This window comes from Rattus rattus, chromosome 13 (genome assembly GCF_011064425.1).
Source record: "Rattus rattus isolate New Zealand chromosome 13, Rrattus_CSIRO_v1, whole genome shotgun sequence".
In the NCBI taxonomy this organism is placed as follows: domain Eukaryota; kingdom Metazoa; phylum Chordata; class Mammalia; order Rodentia; family Muridae; genus Rattus; species Rattus rattus.
In genome coordinates this window covers 42,427,126-42,445,156 of record NC_046166.1, presented here as the reverse complement: position 1 = coordinate 42,445,156, position 18,031 = coordinate 42,427,126, and the positions used below count along the sequence as shown (strand labels likewise).

The 18,031-nt window shown below is 38.9% G+C and overlaps 1 protein-coding gene across 2 annotated transcripts; it reads right to left on the bottom strand.

The window, feature by feature from the left end:
* Positions 1 to 3,752: 3,752 nt before the first annotated feature.
* Positions 3,753 to 16,232, bottom strand: Tlr3 (toll like receptor 3). 2 transcript variants are annotated; one of them, XR_004389758.1, is made up of 6 exons: positions 16,105 to 16,232; positions 11,223 to 11,675; positions 8,370 to 8,561; positions 5,285 to 7,137; positions 4,789 to 5,067; positions 3,753 to 4,673 (listed from the first exon to the last, which is right to left on the bottom strand). XR_004389758.1 is itself a non-coding variant. In XM_032919046.1 (5 exons), exons 2-5 carry the CDS (start codon positions 11,664 to 11,666, stop codon positions 4,839 to 4,841), a joined length of 2,718 nt encoding a protein of 905 aa, XP_032774937.1. In that variant the 5' UTR covers positions 11,667 to 11,675; positions 16,105 to 16,232; the 3' UTR covers positions 3,848 to 4,838. The 2 variants fall into 2 exon arrangements, 1 of the variants encoding a protein (XP_032774937.1); XM_032919046.1 differs by having other exon boundaries at positions 3,848 to 5,067.
* Between the last annotated feature and the right edge of the window lie 1,799 nt (positions 16,233 to 18,031).

Sequence of the window (18,031 nt, the reverse complement as noted above, 5' to 3'; positions counted from 1 at the left end):
GGTCAAATACAAGTCAGAGTTTCCACATTTTACTAGTTTTATTTGTAGTTGTTTAAACAAGCCACTCTGCGTGACTTAGTCTATTAAATATTAATAGAAAAAGTTATATTTGAGTTCAATTTATATTTGGCTATTTGATTGGCCATCTTAAAAGTAGATAAGCAAGAAAATAAAAGCAAAAATGTTTCTTGCTTTTCATAAATCAATGATTATAAATAATTTGAAAATATGTAAAAGTAAAGAATATTGATAGACAGCACACACAATATCACCAAGAAGAGAAGTAGTTTTATAAATATATATGTATATATTATATATTAGGAAGTATTATGTTTATCTTATAATGTCTAAATAGAGGAGGCAATTGCAGTTAAAGCAAATCTTAGCCAAAATGCTGAAGAAATAGTGTTAACAAGTAATGATAGTTTGTAGAATATGAAACTAAAAATTCTTTTTCCATAGAGTTACACTATGGATAATGGTAAACTGAGATTGTATAGACTCCTTCAGAACTGGGAGTTGGAAAGAGTTAAGGATAAGATTTCCTCTGAGAATCATAGGGGAACATGGATCAGAGGGAGACCCCAAATCAGTATTCTCCAGTCTGGGAAAGACTCCAGTAACAGACAAAAGAAGGAGGTTTGAAGTTTTACTATAGAACAAAAGTATATGTTTAATACAGAAGTGCATTCTCAGAGTGAGCCACAAATCTGCTGGCTTTGTACACAGTATATCATATGGTCAAAGTCAATAAAGGAGAGGATTATTCATGAACTAAGTGAAGACAGGAATTCTTGGGATAGGATTTACACTTCTTTTCTGTTCTCGTGGATTTTCAGATGTGTCATGGAGCTCAGTGACAGTTGAGAATGGCCAATTTCTCATGACTGATGATTGGAGACTGCAGAAGCAAAGGGCAGTTAGCAGTCATCACGGCTGGCCATATTGGTGTGAGTAGATTCTAGTGGTCATGTGACCTTCTCCTGTGATACATCTCTGTTACATCAGCCTTCACAGGCTGCTTTCTCTCTCCTGTGTAGCCTGCCCTGATACTGTTTCCACTGCTTATTGCAGCCCTGTAAACTCAGAACCCAGGCGCTGAAATATTTACATCCAAGTACCTATGTCAGCAAATTGCTTCCTAAATTCAGCAAATGACAGTGTTGCAAATCAATGAACTCAGCATTTTTAGCAACATACTAAATGATTTTATGCATATGACTTTATGTAAATCATACACCTACAGAATTAGTAAATAAGCCATAGTTGATGAGAGTTCTGAGAGTCAAATTTAAATAAATAATTTTTGATTTTTATCTTATTTCTATTTATTGGTATTTGTGTGTGTCTGTGTGTGAGTAGGCAGACTTGCATGTGCAACTCCTCAGAGATGAGAAGAGGGTGTCGGGTTTCTTGCAGCTGAAGTTATAGGTGCTTGTAAGCTATCTGCCTATGTGCTGGGCTTCCGTGGGTTAATTTAAGTTTGTAAATTATTGCTTTAGCCCCGTTTAATGAAAAGTTTTAGGGTGAGAAAACTATCCTGTAAGAGTGCAAGTGATAAAGGTTAAGATGTAGTACATTTGTCAAAAATCCATAAAACTTCAACACACAAAGTATAGGATTTTGTGTATGCGAATGAAACCAAAATAATTCCAGAGATGCAGGAATCCTAGGGTGGAATAAAAACTGTTACAAAAGAAAGTAACACTGTTACATAGGGACAGGTTAACCTCATTGAAGGGAGCAAGGGGAAATGCTAGCTGGGGCAACTTTGGGAAACAGTTCATAAAACTTATGCAAAAGGTATTATATACAAGCATTTTATCATAGCTATGAAGTTGCTTTCCACAGCACAGGGGTTAACAATTCTGATAGGGGTGTGTAGAATCAGATGATTAAGTAAAGAGATCAGTGTGCGGAAAGCGATGTGAAGATTAAGATGATCAGTATGGTAATGGATCAGAATTGGTGGCATCACAATGTGCTATTGTTTATTGTGACATACGGATTAGTTAGTTTATATACATATTAGAGATGTACACAGATATGGAACTATTCAAACATATGTACATGTGTGTGAGTGATGTGGCCTCACATGTCTTGCTTTGTAAGTATGGGAGACCTAAAAGGAGGGCATTTACTTACTAATAAGCACGTTCAGGTATACTAATGCTATTCTCAATTTAAAGGGTCCAAGACTCCTTGTAGATGGCTTAGACATGGAGCAAGGGAACATCCAGGATTATCTTGGAACACAATTCAATTCCAAAAGTACAATTTACACACACACACACACACACACACACACACACACACACACACACACACACGACAAGAAGACGAGAGAGAGAGAGACAGAGACAGACAGAGAGACATGGAGGAGGGGGAGGAGGAGGAGGAGGAGGAGGAGGAGGAGGGTGACACAGTACATGAAGGGATAAAGGGACACAAAAGTCTACTAAGAATATCCCAAAATCCAGTGCTGAAGCAATTTGAGCTAAACCATCAAACGGTATTGGTCTTTAATACAAAATACAAGTTTAAGTTGAGTCCAAACTGATTTTTAAAAGAGATTCAATAAAACAAATGGAGAGAACAAGTAAAGAACATGGAAAAAAGGAGAAGTAGCTTTTGTAGGTACTCAGCCCTCAGCAAGGATCATCTATCCTAATCCCCTCTGGTAGGCTCCCTCCTATTCACAGCCCAGAGCAAACGCCACTTCTTTATCGCCTTCTATTCAACTCCCTTCTGATCACCCCTGAGTGCTTTCTCTTCTAAACATCTCATGTGGGATTTCCCAAGTCAGTTCATTCTAAAGAGTACGGCCTGAGAAAAGAAAGAACAGAGGAGCCCCACAGTGGATGGGGGTGGCTAACATTGTCAGCAAGACAGCTGTTAACTGCACTTCAACTTACACTCTTCCTTACGAACAAGAGATGTTCCCAAAAGCTTTGGATGTGTGTTTCCAATATGTCTATTCTTTTTATCACAAAACAAAAACTAAAGGCTTTGTTTTGTTAAAGGTAAAACTTATTCTGACCATTTTTTTAAAACTAGGGGCTAAGTTGCCCAATGTGTATCCTCTCGTTGCCTAGACAGGAATCCACTGAAGGGAATTCTTAAAATTGTGTTAAGGATGCTGAACTGTAGTTCTTCACAGTTGATGACTTCTGGCGGGGGTGCAGGTGGGGAAGGACTGTTTTCTTTAAGGGCTGCCCACTTGGAGTTTAACCATGCTCCAGTGAGAATATGGACAACACAAGTTGAACATACGTCTCCTCCTCCTCTTCTTCTTTCCCCTCCTCCTCTTATTCTTCCTTCTCCTATTCCTCTTCCTCCTCCTTTTCCTCCTCTTCCTCCCCTCCCTCTTCCCTTCCTCCTCTTCCTCTTCTTTCTTCTTCTCCTCTTTTTCATCTTCCTTCTCCTCCTCCTCCTTCTCCTGTTTCTTCTTTTTCTTGGGAGTTCATGGGAGGGGGTGGGGGCAGACCTGGGAAGTCTAGGAAATGAGTGTGGTCATGATTCATGATGTGAAATTCCCAGATAATCAATTAAAATATTATGTAAAAACATATCAAAGAATCCCACCAAGACCCAGTAATTTGGCCAAAACCACTTCCCAAGTCTGTGACAAGGGGACGAAATTGCTGTTTTCCACAAAGACACTTTATTGACCAGGGTTCTGTAAGCAGAGCTTTCTATAATATGGCTTAGAAAGTTATTTAACTCTCCTGCAGAAGAAACACAAAAATTAGGAAATTCTAAGTATTTATTCTAATATCTATTTTATCAAGTAATAAAAGACTTCTATCATGTGGCTCTTCTCAAAAGAAGACTGCTCAGACATGGGTTTACTTTAATAGGAAGTCTTTAATAGCCAGTTGGTGACATTAGCTGTTTGGGATCCCGAACCCTCTCACAGGATGAGCTTTTAAGCACAAAAACAAAACAACAACAACCATAATCTGTGTTGACATACTTCACTTAACCAAAGCAGTCAGATGTAGAACTACAGAAGACAAAAGGCAAGGTTAGTCCATTTAGAGACTTTCCTGGACTACAGACTTGTATGGATTCAGTCTTTGTTTTCTTCTCTATTCAGAGATTTATGACCTAAACAATATTTCCATCATGGAGTCAGTTATGCTTAGGTCTGGGTGCCTACTAAGGTCTGGCATCCTGTGACACTATGAAGAGTGAGAAGCCATTCTGCTCTTGGGTATGCAGATTTAAAAGCTACTCAACATCTATCAAAACCAATACCAAAAGTAAAATAAAAAGCTTTTCAACTGAAAGGGCAAAACTTCTCTTTCTAAATATTTTATTCTTGTTGCCATTCAAGTACCATAAAAACAATCATCTTTTATTCTATAAATGTCTCAGAAAATGAGCATTGTAAAATCTCATGTATGTAGCTGGGTGCCGTGCTATGTGCCCTTAAAAGCACCACTCTGGAGGCAGAGGCAGGTCGATATCAGTGAGTTCAAGATGAGACTCTTTAACACATTCATTTCCAGGCCAGCCTAAGCTACACAGGAAGATTCCATTTTTAAAAATTCATAAAACTCTTAGCTTTATTTGTATAAAGAATATTTTTAAACTCTTTGGAGCTGTGATACACCTCAGGAATCCCATGTATTTATTTGGAGCAAATACATCAGCTGTCAATAAGAGGCCTGAAAGACACAGAAATGTTTCAAAACCGAGATTCAATTGTGATACAATATCATCATCTATATACATAAATGAACAGATACAAACTTTCAAGTAAAACTCAGACTTATGACAGACCTTTATAAATTGGATCTATCCCTTCACCAACTCCAAATCTTCAAATAAGTTTAATGTGCTGAATTCCGAGACCCAAGTGCTACTTGCAGTTTATGATGAAAGGCGTTTATCCGTTCTTTTTGAATTGGCCAGTTCAAGATGCAATGAGATTTAAACATTCCTCTTCGCAAGCAGAGTGCATGGTTTAGTTTGTAATCTGGAATATTCTGGAGAAAAATCAGTATAATTGAATCCAGATTTTGCTCGATAGCTTGCTGAACCGCGTGATGCACCTTGAATCTAAGTAAAACATTAAAATGAATAGTTAGGCCATTAACATATTTGTTAAAAGCTTAATAATCTAAAATTACTTGTGGAATTTATTTGCCCTTTCACTAAAAATTTTAATTTTCCCCTTATTTTTGTGGCAATTTTTGTGACTTGTGAATGTAGTGATTTTGAAAGCTTTTCATCCGAAAACCACATGCAAACACAAACACGCACAAAGTCCACCTACCTTCTGCACAGCGGGTCTTTCAGTAGGTGATGCGTTATAACAAAGATGATTTTTCTGCTTCTTTTGATGCTGTTAACAATTGCTTCAAGTCCAAGGACCCCTGCTTCGAAGTCCCTTTCTTCTAGGCAAAATTTGAGAGATTGGTCTTGTTCTTCCATTGGGGAGAAATGCTCCCAGACCCAGTCTCTGTCTTTCTGGGCATGAATTACGTACGCCGTGTATTCGAACTGCTCACCCTGTGCATCTATTTCCTTGAAACCAAGAATTCGATGAACTGAAACATTCCAGTAAAAAGATATCCTCCAACCCTCGAAGTGAATGAGCAGTACCACAAATATAAAAGTCAGGAGCGTACTGGTGTTAATTATGAATAGGAGTTGGAAGGGGGCACTGTCTTTACAGGATGATGTGTCAAAAAGCTTCACTGGGAGGCCGTGGTAACGCTGGGGGGTATTGCAGAGGTAACGAGTGGATAGTTCAGGGATATTAGTGCGGGTCTGGTTAAGCCAGGTAACAAACCAGGCAATGCTTTCACATGTACAGTCGAATGGATTGAAGCTCATATCTAAGCTGTTCAGGTTGTGAAAAGCTGGCCCGAAAACACTCTTCTCAACTGATGTGATGAGGTTCTTCTGAAGGTTCAGTGACCTTAGAGATGTCTGGTCATCAAAAATGGATGGTAGAAGCGTGTTTAAATTATTCAGTCCTAGATTGATGCTCTTGAGTTCGAATAAGTTCTTGAACACCTTGACCGGGATTTCATCTAAGCCATTGGACTCTAAGTTCAAGATGTGGAGGTGAGACAGACCCTTCAGGAAATTAACGGGACCACCTGGGTTTGCGTGTTTCCAGAGTCTTGCTAAGTTGTTGTGCTGAAAATCCAGAATTTCTAGATTCTCAAGACCCTCCAACAAGTCCTCATTCAGGTTGGCAATGTTGTTGTTGCTTAAGTCCAGAATAGTCAGGTTATAAAGGGGACGGAAAGGTGAAGGGGAGATATCCACACTTTTAAGGGCCACCCTCCTGAGCATCAGTCGTTGAAGGCTGGGAACCAAAGTGAAGGACTTGCTAGTCAGTTGGAGGTATTTATTATAGGACAGGTAGATCTCAAATATATTTCCCAGACCTCTCCATTCCTGGCCGGTGAGTTCTTGCTCAATTTCATTAAGGCCAAGATCAAGTATCCTGAGTTGACCCAACCAAGAGAAAGTACCACTTGCTATCTTCGAGATGTGATTCTTCGTTAAATTGAGAGTGAGCAAAGGAGAATGAGTAAGAGACACAAACGTTTCGTTTGTTAACGTTTGCAAACCCGTGAAAGTTTTGGAAAGACTTAGGTACTTCAGACTCACCAATCCTGTGAAAGTATTGCTTTTTATACCCAGTATAGTATTATCGTCCATGTTGAGATGTTCCAAACATTTTAGCCACTGAAAGGAAAAATCGTCAATGTTGGGGTGAGAAGCAAGTGCAACACTTTGCTTAGTAAATGCTCGCTTCAAACTCAGGTACCTCAGGTTGGAAAGTCCACGAAAAGAGTGAGGGGTCAAACGCTGTATATTATTGTACTCGAGGGACAGATACTTCAGGTGCGAGAGCCAAGAGAAGGCATCGTTACCGACGTCGCGGAGGCTGTTGTAGGAAAGATCAAGCGAGGTGAGGTTGGTCTGCTCCAGCCCGGAGAAAGTGCTGTTGCTGGTTGCTAACAGCTGGTTGTTAGCCAGAGAGAGATTCTGGATGCTTGTGTTTGAAAGTTCCCAACAAAGCTTCTCTGTGAGGTCGAGGTTCAGTTGGGCATTGTTCAAGAGGAGGACGAATAACTTGCCAATCGCATGGAAACACCCTGGAGAAAACTGATGGTTTGAACAACAAACAAGAAACCCAGATGTAACTGGCTCCATAGGAAATACTTAAACACCTTTTCACTCATTACTCTGAGACTTGGGCAGGAAAGCCCATTTACTCTAGCCTTAGTTCTTTGTCCTGTGGCTGTAACACCCACCAGTAGGGTCTTCCCAGGTCTCCCAGGTAAAGTTATGTCTCCAGCATTTTGCCTAAATCTCCCGAATTTGGTTGCAATTAATAAACTATGTCTGAAAACTGTAATGGAGAATATCCCCAGTGTGTCTTGGTTACCACTTGGCAAATCTATCTATCTATCTATCTATCTATCTATCTATCTATCTATCTATCTATCTATCTATCCATCCATCCAACCATCCATAAATGTGGCAAAATGATAATCTTGAAGTAGAGATGAAAACAGTTTATGGCTAGGGGTCAGGACAACGTGAGGAACTCTACTAAAGGGATGAAGCCTTAGGAAGGTTGAGAACCACTGAGAGCTAGATGCTAGTTCCAGGCAATTGATGACTAGTAAGGGAAGGAGAACCAATCTTCCCCAGGAGTGAGCCCCTAATTGGTTCTCTAATACCAACATGTACACATAGGAGCAATACTCAGTGGACGACAGTAATAACTACATCTAAGAACTAGATAGCTATACATAGCAATAGTTCATAGTGGGTCACAGAAGAGCAAGATACTGAGAAATATTCCATTATAGGAATTATTTTACACTAAGAACTGCTGTACGCCAGATGCATCACTAAATTCTTTTGCCTCATAGTTTTATGAGGTAATATTATTGGAAGGGCGAAGCATAGATCCCTTTAATAACTTACCTGATCACATGATTACTAAAGAACAAAGCCTGTGGAGGAGTGGCTAGCCCAAGTCTGCAGCCTGAGCCCTTGATGACAACAGTGTTTTAATTCTTATAGAGATCTAGGAGGAAGAGTTTGATTTTCACTATATAATTAAGAAAACTAAAATCGTGGTGTCTTTTCAAAGAATACCTCTGCAGTGGCACAGGGATTAGTATTAACCCCACCAACTGACAGTTTCTCAACTCATTTGTGACCAAGTTGTCAATGGCCTCAAACAGCAAGGGTGGGTGGATTCGTTAGACACAGCTGAGCTTACAATTTTATTTCACTAGAAACCTTAATTTGCTGTCTGTACAACACAGGGATGGCACACACCTGAAGGTAAGAAAGGAAGTAATTTCGCCTTGACCTCTCACCTCTTTAAGTGGATTTGATGACAAGTCCAATTTTTGTAAGGAAGAATTGCCAAGAAAATCAAGTTCTTCACTTCGTAGTGCAAAAATTTTATTTTTAGCTAAGAGCAGCTCTTGGAGGTTCTCCAGTTGGACTCCAGTTCCCAACTTTGTAGATGATAAGCCATTACGAGACAAATCTAGTTTGATTAGACTCTGAGAGTGAAAAACAGAGACACACATATTAGAGTCTTGATATCCAAAGCAACCCCTTCTAACCTGTGAAGCCTGGAAGGATCTCAAAGGCAAAATGACTGATCTCTCTCCCTTTTGCCTTGAAGGCATGATAATCCTTATTACAATTAAATATACCACTGCTGATAGAGACTTTTCACGCACTCTTCATCAATGTTGGTACCAAGAAGTGTCTCCTAGATGTGGCTGCATACACAAGACCAGAAAAATGGCAATATCAAAAAGTCATGGAAGAGCAGAAAGTTCTAGGGAGCCCATCCCTGGAAGGATTACAAGTTACTAATGACTCCTGGGAGAAGAAATTTAGCCTATTCTAGGGATGAGCCCCCTTATTGGGTTATCCAGTGCAGGGTGGTCAGCCTTAAAACCATAGACACACAAACAAGGAAAATAGATTCGTTATTTATATATACATGCCCACCACAGTCACCTCACTTACCACACATACCACACATACCACATACACCATAACATACACACGCACACACACACACACACACACACACACAATACACACACACACACACACACAACACACACACACACAATAATAATCAAAGAAAAAAAGGCTATCCATCTTCCATGAGAGTGGTAGGGACCACAGCAGGAGTTTGAGGGAGCTGGGGAGCTGGGAGGGGTTTGAGGATAGAGAGTGGAGAGAGTCATGCAACTCTGTTCCATTTAAAAACATCTAAACAAAACCTTTACCACTGTTACAATGGGTTTTAGTTTCTTCACGAATCACCTTATTTCTTTTACCAAGTTTAAGGACTTGGGCTTATTATTTATGATGTAAGGACAGTTGATCATTTACTTATATATAACAAGCATTTATTTGTATTATAAGGAATAGCAGCATGGCTTAGTAAGCATAATTATAATGTATGAACCCTGGAAACTAGTTTCAGAAGAAAAAGGAGAAAGTACTCTGTAGGTTGACGTCATTATGCAGGTGAGGGCTGGCACAAGTTAGATCAAGGCCATGATTGGACAGTAAAAGAATAAGACAGGGACAAAGGTTTTGTGAGGAGGGAGAGAAGGAGAAGGAGAGAGAATCAAGATAGAGACTGAGAAGGATGACCCAGATCCGGATGGTTCTGAATTGCCAAAGTAGCTGGGATGGATTTCTGTAGGCAAATTTATCTTATCTAGGTGGGTGGTTTATATCCTTATCAATTGGTTGTAAGTTTATTGTGTGGATGTACTGTAGATTGAGAATTTAACATATAAATCTAATTGTTAAACTACAAGTTTTTAGAGCTTTGATTTACTGGGCTACAGGGGATGTGAGCAAAGTTCCCAGTGGGCAGAGAGACAACCTATCTTAGTTCTGTAAGCCGTGCTGGGCTATAGAATGCCTGGGGCTAGCTAACGTGGTGTGGCGCCATGCTAGAACAGCCCTTGGAACTTGATGTGTGTGTCAGGCATGGTAAAATCCGCCCAGATGACCTCGAGGAGAGGTAGGCTAAAAGGAAGACAGCCAGGAGAGGGTGGCTTACCGACTGAGTAGCAGCCAGAGTGAGTGGATCTGGCTTGTGGGAACTGAGAGAAAACAGTTCTTTTTAAATCTTACTGCAGCAGAACTCCTTTAAGAAAACACAACCCCTACAGCCATGGCTCAGGGAACATCTTGGAGGACAGATCAGGAAGAATATAAAAGCTAGAGGACCACAAAGTCTGCCTGTAAGTTTCAAGTTTAGGCAAAAAGAAAACCTCTGGTAGATTAGAGAAGTCAAATGGAATTTCTATTAAAGAAATAAGGCTTACTTTTATGCAATAAAAAGAAAAAATGTGTTTTCTCTAGTAAAAAATGTGTTTCTCTGGTCAGGTTTTGAGACATTTGCATTGAAAGGTATTTCCCTGCACACTATGATTTAAGAAAGCTCAGAGACTGGTCAACAGATCACTTTACCAATTCTTCTCAGCACACTTAAAGTTGTACGTTATGTCCTTGGCATTTGAGAAGGAATAAGGCTCAATTATTTTGCTTGAGGCCACAGAATAAGGAAAGTAACTGACTTACAGATGGCTTTGGTTTAAGTGAAGCGCTTAAGAGTTGCTGGTTTTACTAGCTAATGACACACACTTTTCATAGGTTTAAAACTTAAGGCAATTTTAAAAGGGAAAAAGCAGAAACCATTGGAAAGGTAACGTTCCCAACTTTTCGAAACTCTAAAGAGTAGGTAATGTTTTAGTAAAACAGTCTGTTTTATCAACATGTTTCGTTTACTGAAGTGAGAACGTGGACTCATTGCGTTTCTTACTCCTTCCCACTATAAACTCAGCAGTGCCATGAGTTTAGTTTCACTGTTCCCTTGGGGACAGTCAGATGTATTTCTGCTCATGATGTTTCTCTTTAAGTCCTGTTTCACATGAGACAGCACAAGAGAAGATACGAGACAGCAACCCCTCACTGTTTGCACTGACCTAAGACTGTAACATACACACATCACAATGCCCATGTGCACAGGTGGACCCAGAGGTCATGACGGGGGTTGACCTGACTTCATACTCTTGCCCTGATAGCTATGAAAACTTCCATGAGTAACTCGAAAACTTAACATCAGGTAACTTTAGATAATATTTGCATTTCTTAGAACAAAATGAATATAGCTCTCTTACCCTCTGGTTTTTGAAAGGGTTGCTTTTAATTTTGCGTATTGAGTTGGACATTAGATGGAGCTCTGTCAGGTTCGTGCAGAAGGTGAAGGTCTGATCAGAAATCTGAGACAGCTCATTGTGTTGCAGGTTCAATACCTTCAACAAAGGGAGAATTTGGCACAGTTCTGGCTCCAGTTTTGAAATGGAGTTGAATCCTGCATCCAAGACAGCGAGTTGGCTGTATCTCGTAAAATTGGCAGGTGGTAATCCTCTGAGTTGGTTGTGAGTAAGATTCAACACTGTTATATTAGAGGGAAGGTCATCAGGTATGTGTGTCAGCTTCAAATGGCTGCAGTCAGCTACGTTGTATCTCACAGTGCATTGGTTTGTGGAAGACACCACAAGAATCCATAGGGACAAAAGTCCCCCAAAGGAGTATATTAGATAAGATGAACGCCCTCTCATGATTCTGTCCTATAAAGGAAATATAAAACGTAATGGACATTACCACATCTTTTGGAGTATTCTTTTAAAAGATGTCACCCAAATCTATACAAGACCTGTTAATAAGGTTTACACAATACAAGTATGTAGCATGCACATAATGGACCAAGCAGAAATAATTCTAACAGCATCAGTAAGTGATCTGTATATGCTTCTCTCATTCTTCCTCCCACTATAAAGATGAGGAATTCAATCATGCCATTTCCTTATAACTACGGTTATTTTATCTGTTGTTATGATTACTATTTTTAAAGCCATCTACAAGTCAGTCAACTCCAGACAAAAGTCTCCTCTTGAAATTGTTTTTTTATTGACATGTAATAATTACACATACTTCTGGAATAGAATGACAGTTTCAGTGTGTGTATGATGTACAACGAGCACATCAGAACAATTTTTGTGCTCACCACTTTGAATATTTACCAACGTCTCCTGTTGAGAACATTCTGAAACCTTTTCGCTACAGTGAATTATTTTTAGGCATAGAAACCCAAGCCATTCCTCTCCTTCAGCTGCACTCCCGCACTCATCCGCCACCTTCTCTCCCCTCTGCCTCTTTTGAACCTCCAGGAATCAATGTTCTATAGTTCTCGAAGTTCATCAGTCACATAGAACGTGTGGTTTTGTTTTTCTTTGTCTGATGTATTTCTCAGGCTGATCCATGTCGTTAATGATCTGAAGCATTTTTTTTTACTATAAATCTTAGTTTAACTATACTGTTCTCTCATTTTCTTAACTAGTTTTCTATAGTCATGCTAAGCTTCATTTAATAGAGTGTTGCATTCATGATGTAAAAGAACGAACCTAGAGCTGTAATTCTTGATCAGCTGACGACACAGAATTTCTCAATGCCTCACCCTGTGGCATAGGGGATTCAAGTTTTTCTGGTCTTAATCACATCTTTCCACTCTTTCCTGATCCTGTTAGTACAGTATCAGTTGACATTGTCTAGATAGAAAATGTTAGGGGTTTTCACCTGTGACTATGATTAAGCATCAAATCTTTATGTCTAGGCTAATTAGAAAAGCCGAATGTTAAGAAATCTCATTCATAACTTTATGCCTATATCTGTTAATATCCACTAAAGAATCCACTAAGGAACTCAGAGGAATATTGTGAAGAGTGTAGACCCTGGATTAGTGTGCCCTGCATTTTACAGGTAGTGTGTCTGTATTGTAGTTTTGGCAAATTTTCATTTCTCAGATCTAGGTGAGATGCCCCAAAGGTAACTGAGGCTCAAGGATGTAAATCAAGTTGATCTTATGGTCCTCAGCATAAAGTGATGTAACATCAAAACCGTTATTTGGTTGAAGTAAGAAACCATGAGTTTAGAGTGTGTGGTTATGCTAAGTTCTGTCCTATAATATTTCGCTTTATAATGAAAAATCCAAATGTATCATGAGATACAGCTAAGCACTGGACAAGATGGCAGTGGAAGAAACACTAGTGGGTGGCGCATTCGGAACACAAGGGACTTCATGAACGCTTACAAGAGTCCAAAGCTTCTCATTCGCTCACACTGGCTGAGCATGAGTTGCACGTGGTTCACCTCACAGATTGTAGCAACCTGTATTGTTCCTGAACAGTGATGAAAGATCACTGCAGAGGCCAAATTTTACTTTAAAAACTAAAAGGAAAGTTCTGGTTATAAGATGCACTTGGGTCATTTTCCAGGAGTATTTGGCTTAAGAATGAGAAGTTGAAGCATTTGCTTGTACATTACTGACAAAATCCATAGGTCTTTCAACATTTGATCTTTGATATTTTTTTATCTTTGATAATTTCTCTTCTCTTCCTTCCTTCCTTCCTTCCTTTCTTTCTTTCTTTCTTTCTTTCTTTCTTTCTTTCTTTTTTCTTTTTTCTTTTCTTCCTTTGGTTTCTTTTGTAGCCCTATGTCCTAGAACATACTATGTAGACCAGGCTGGCCTCAAACTTACAGAGATCCACCTGCCTCTACCTCCTGAGTGCTAGGATGAAAGGCAGGAGTCAACACTGCCCTGTTTGGTAATTTTGATATATGGGTTATATTTGAAGCACAGACTTCTCAATTATTATTTTTATTAACATATATTAATTGAACAAAGTAATGGGCTTCATTATGATTTTTTCATATGAGAATGTTAACTTCCAATACACATCATAGGGCTTAGCAACTGAAAGCACTTTTTGCTCTTGCAAAGGATCAGGGTTCAATTCCCAGCACAATCATTTGTAACTCCAGTTCTAGGGACTCTGCATTCTAGTCTAGTTTGGCCTCCATGTGTATCAATGCATGTGCAGAGTGTACATACACACATGCAGGAAGAACCCTCATTAAAATAAAAATAAATTAAAAATTATATTTCACACAAAATTATGAAAGCCTCATCCTCTTGTCTCCTACTCTCCAGAGTTGCTAATAGGTCTGAAACTCATCTCATCTCTCTTCCTTTACATAACATTGTTTTCTTATAGTTTCACTTTATACTTTTTAATGTCTTTTCTCTAAATGTGATAACACAAAATTTCGCAAGAGTATTTCAAGTTATGTCTCTCCTTCAAAATGTTTCTATTGCGACTTATTTCAGTCTGAAAGTTCCCATTTACCTCAACTTTTACAACTTCTTTTGCTATGATAATGTCCTCTCTTACTCTTTCTATATTTTCTCCTTTGGAATTACTTTCAAGCAGACATTGGTCACTCTGTATAATTTGGTCCCATCTCGAGTCTTACATTTTCCTTCTTCTATCTTTCTGTTTCACGCTCTGAGATATAAGTTTACTTTGTGCACCAGTCCAACCCTGGTTGGTGTTTATTTTAACAATTATATTAAATTTATACAAGACAGTGCACAAACCATAAATGAACAAATTCATAAATGGCTGTGTCAGAGGACTCATGATTCAAATTAAGAAACACAGGACTCCAATGCATCAAGATATCCCCTTACCACCCACCCCATCTATTCTTCATTCTTTCTAAACACAAACACTTTTAATTCTTACACACAAGGCTACCTGCCTTTGTAGTCAGTACTAATGAAATCTTGTATTACAGCAGACACCATTAGCACAGTTTCATTCTATGTTGTCAGTTAGTGGCAGCCATGATGCAAAATGTTACTACAATCCAATGATGAATCAAGGCATTGTGTGTGTGTGTGTGTGTGTGTGTGTGTGTGTGTGTGTGTGTGAGAGAGAGAGAGAGAGAGAGAGAGAGAGAGAGAGAGAGAGAGAGCAACCATATAACTTTGACCAGATTATAATATCAAAATTGGGTTTACTATTGACTATCATTAGCCTCATCTTATGCCTAATTTATAAACTAAATTTCATCACAGGCATGTATGTACAAGTGAAGTATATAGGGTTAGATACTCCTGATGCTCTCAGGCACTCACTGTGGTCTTAGAGCATCCCCATGGATAAGAGGGATACTGTTTACATCGTTTTGCCATTCATCATTCTTCTCTGGCCTCCACATGAAGTTTGCAAGATTTATTCACATCTCATCGTGTCTTAACATTCATCATTTTTATCGATGTAAAATGTTCCAGTGTATGGATGTCCTATAGTCAACACATTCCCAAAAGTTTGAGTAGAAATTCTTAAAATGAGACCAGACATGGTAGCTTGTATCTTTAATCCTATTAGCTCTTGGAAGGCAGAGGCAGGTGAATCTTTGTGAGTTTGAGGACAGCCTGGTCTACATGGTAATTTCTAGGCTGGATAAGGCTACACAGTAAGATCTTGTCTCAAAACAAAATGGGGAAAAAAGGAGAAAAAAAAGATTCATAAATATTCTAGACAATTCAAAGGAATTTATAGTAACTATATTTGTGTTATAATACATATAATAATCTATCCACACACCTCTGTCATCCGCTCACAAATACATACTGGGAACATCGGTCCCTCCATGGACAGATTATTTCCTCACCTCTAGTTTCAGCATCATTTAATATACAGTTTGTTATCCAATGTAAAATTCCACATAATAAGATGCATTTTGGGTATACATTCTCTGACTTAGCAAATGCGTGAAATCTGTGTAACTCAAATCCAAAGAATTCCTCTCTCCCCTTCCCAGTTAGTGTCCACCCTTACTCCCAAAAGCAGCCAGTGCCGTCCCTATATATTAGTCTTGTAACCTCAGAAAATGGGATCTCATTCATTTTCACATATCCGGCTGCCTTTATTAGTGTATTAGGTTTGAAGTTCACCTGTAAAGTGTTTTTCAAAACAATGGCCTCCCCTTTCCCTCACATGATATGGCTATGACCCCCAGCAATCATATATTTATTGACTTTTTTTCTATGCATGTGAACCTACTATAAAGTTTGCATTACAAATCAGTTTGCAAAGTAAGAGACAGGATCTAGCAACTTTTCCTCTCCGTACTGTTCTCACCTCTACTTACCAGATTATGGGTACAATCCCTGTATCATAGTCTACTCCTTGCTTAGATAACATTTACCCCTCAGGAAAGCTGTAAACAGAAATTAGAGTTACTAAGGACCAATGCATTTACAAACTCTATCCCTGAATAACTGAAAGACAGGCTCGATCTGAAAACATACTTCATTGAGAGTGAAAAAACCAAAAATAAAACCAACAAAAACAAACAAATAAACAAACAAAAACAAATCCAAAATCCACTAGGTGCTAATGAAGCAGGCTGTGTGAAAAACAAGAATGACTAGAATGTTAGGGAATTCAGAATGGTGAGCACTCACACAAACAGAAAGAGAGAGAAGGAGGGGGACAAATTCTAAACAGCTTATAAGGAGGTCATATCATCAATTATTTCCAATGGAAAAAGATCCTTTTTAGTAAAACCCTTTTCATCAGTCACACAAGTTAATAGGTAACTCATGGTTAATGGTAAAGCTTTCAAAACATTTAGGATAAAGTAAGTTAAACTCCAAACTCCACAGCCAGCTGAATAACTGAGAAAAAAATGGGAAAGTAGTTTGACTTATGCAAAGACATGTTTCAATCAAACAAACAAAACTACAGCTAACATATGAAAGGAGAAGGAAGAAAAAGTTACTACTGACTGATTCTTAATGAGAGGTAGGGAGGAGCGGGAGAGAGAAGATCTTGATTTTGAGAACGTATTTTTGAAGGTACATAGAATTATATTTCTTCATTCAAGGGAGAGGCTGCATTGTATTATGGCCAAGGCGACACGTGTGGGGAGAGAATACCTGGAGTTAGCCATGATTTGTAGCCTGGCTTATAACCTTTGCAATATCAGATACGTGTCAGCACATAATCACATTATAAAGTCGTGAGGAGAGCTTATGACAGCTTCCCTATCTTGAAGGTTGACTGATTTCCCCCCGAGTCCATAACGTCTCAGCCTGGTTTCTGGCTTTACTATCCAACTTCCGGAACAGCCTGCCCTCCTCTCCTTCTTTATTCTATAACAGAAAGCGATTGGCCAGTTCCTAGACACATCTGAGAATTCTTCCTTTCTCAAGAACATTGTCATAGAATGCTGGATCGTCCTTTCTAGGCAACTAAATACAAAGGACTTTTTAGCCTTCTGGGATTTTGTTTTCTAAGGCAAAGGTGATTTAAAAACAAAACAAAACAAAAAAGCATTTTAATTACCTTTTAGTATAATTCTTTTACTTACTTTATAATGAGTTTATACAATACACTACACATACATGTGTTTTTTAATCTTGTTTACCCCTTACGCTCCCTCAGAGCCACCCTCACCCCCTTTTTAAAGCCTTTTATAAAACTCGGGAAGCTTTCTTGAAGTATCTTTCCAAGAGAAGTCTACAGAGGAAGCATTTTTGTTGCTGCTGCTATTGTTTTAAATACTGCTTTCTGCATTTGGCGTTTCACCACAGAAATCAGATTTTGTTGCTAAATTTACATTTGGAATTATGGTGCGTTTCTCCCCTCATACCTGTAGCGTCTTCTGTCTTCTTCTCTTTCCTGACTGTGATTCAGTCAGTTTTACTTCCCCGATAGAGAACTGGTGTGTTAACCTCAAAAGCCAAGCACATTCTGATTTTATCCAGCCTGAGATCCTGCATTGCCGTAGTTTTCATTCAGACTTTTTTTTTTAAATCAGACATTTCCTTCCATCCGGAAAGTGAAACTGAAGTTTAAAAAAAGAGAGAGAGAGAGAAAGGAGAGAGGAGAAAGGTTATCATGATTAAAGAAACACAGGTTATTTTCAGCGAATAGTTAAATTGTTATTGAACTGTTACCCTTTTTGTTGTTGTTTGCTTGTTTCTTTTTAAGGACCTCCTGGAATTCATTGAAAATGGTCACAAACTGACCTTTAGGGAGAAAAGTGTAAGCAGAGGAACCCGTGGCTGGCT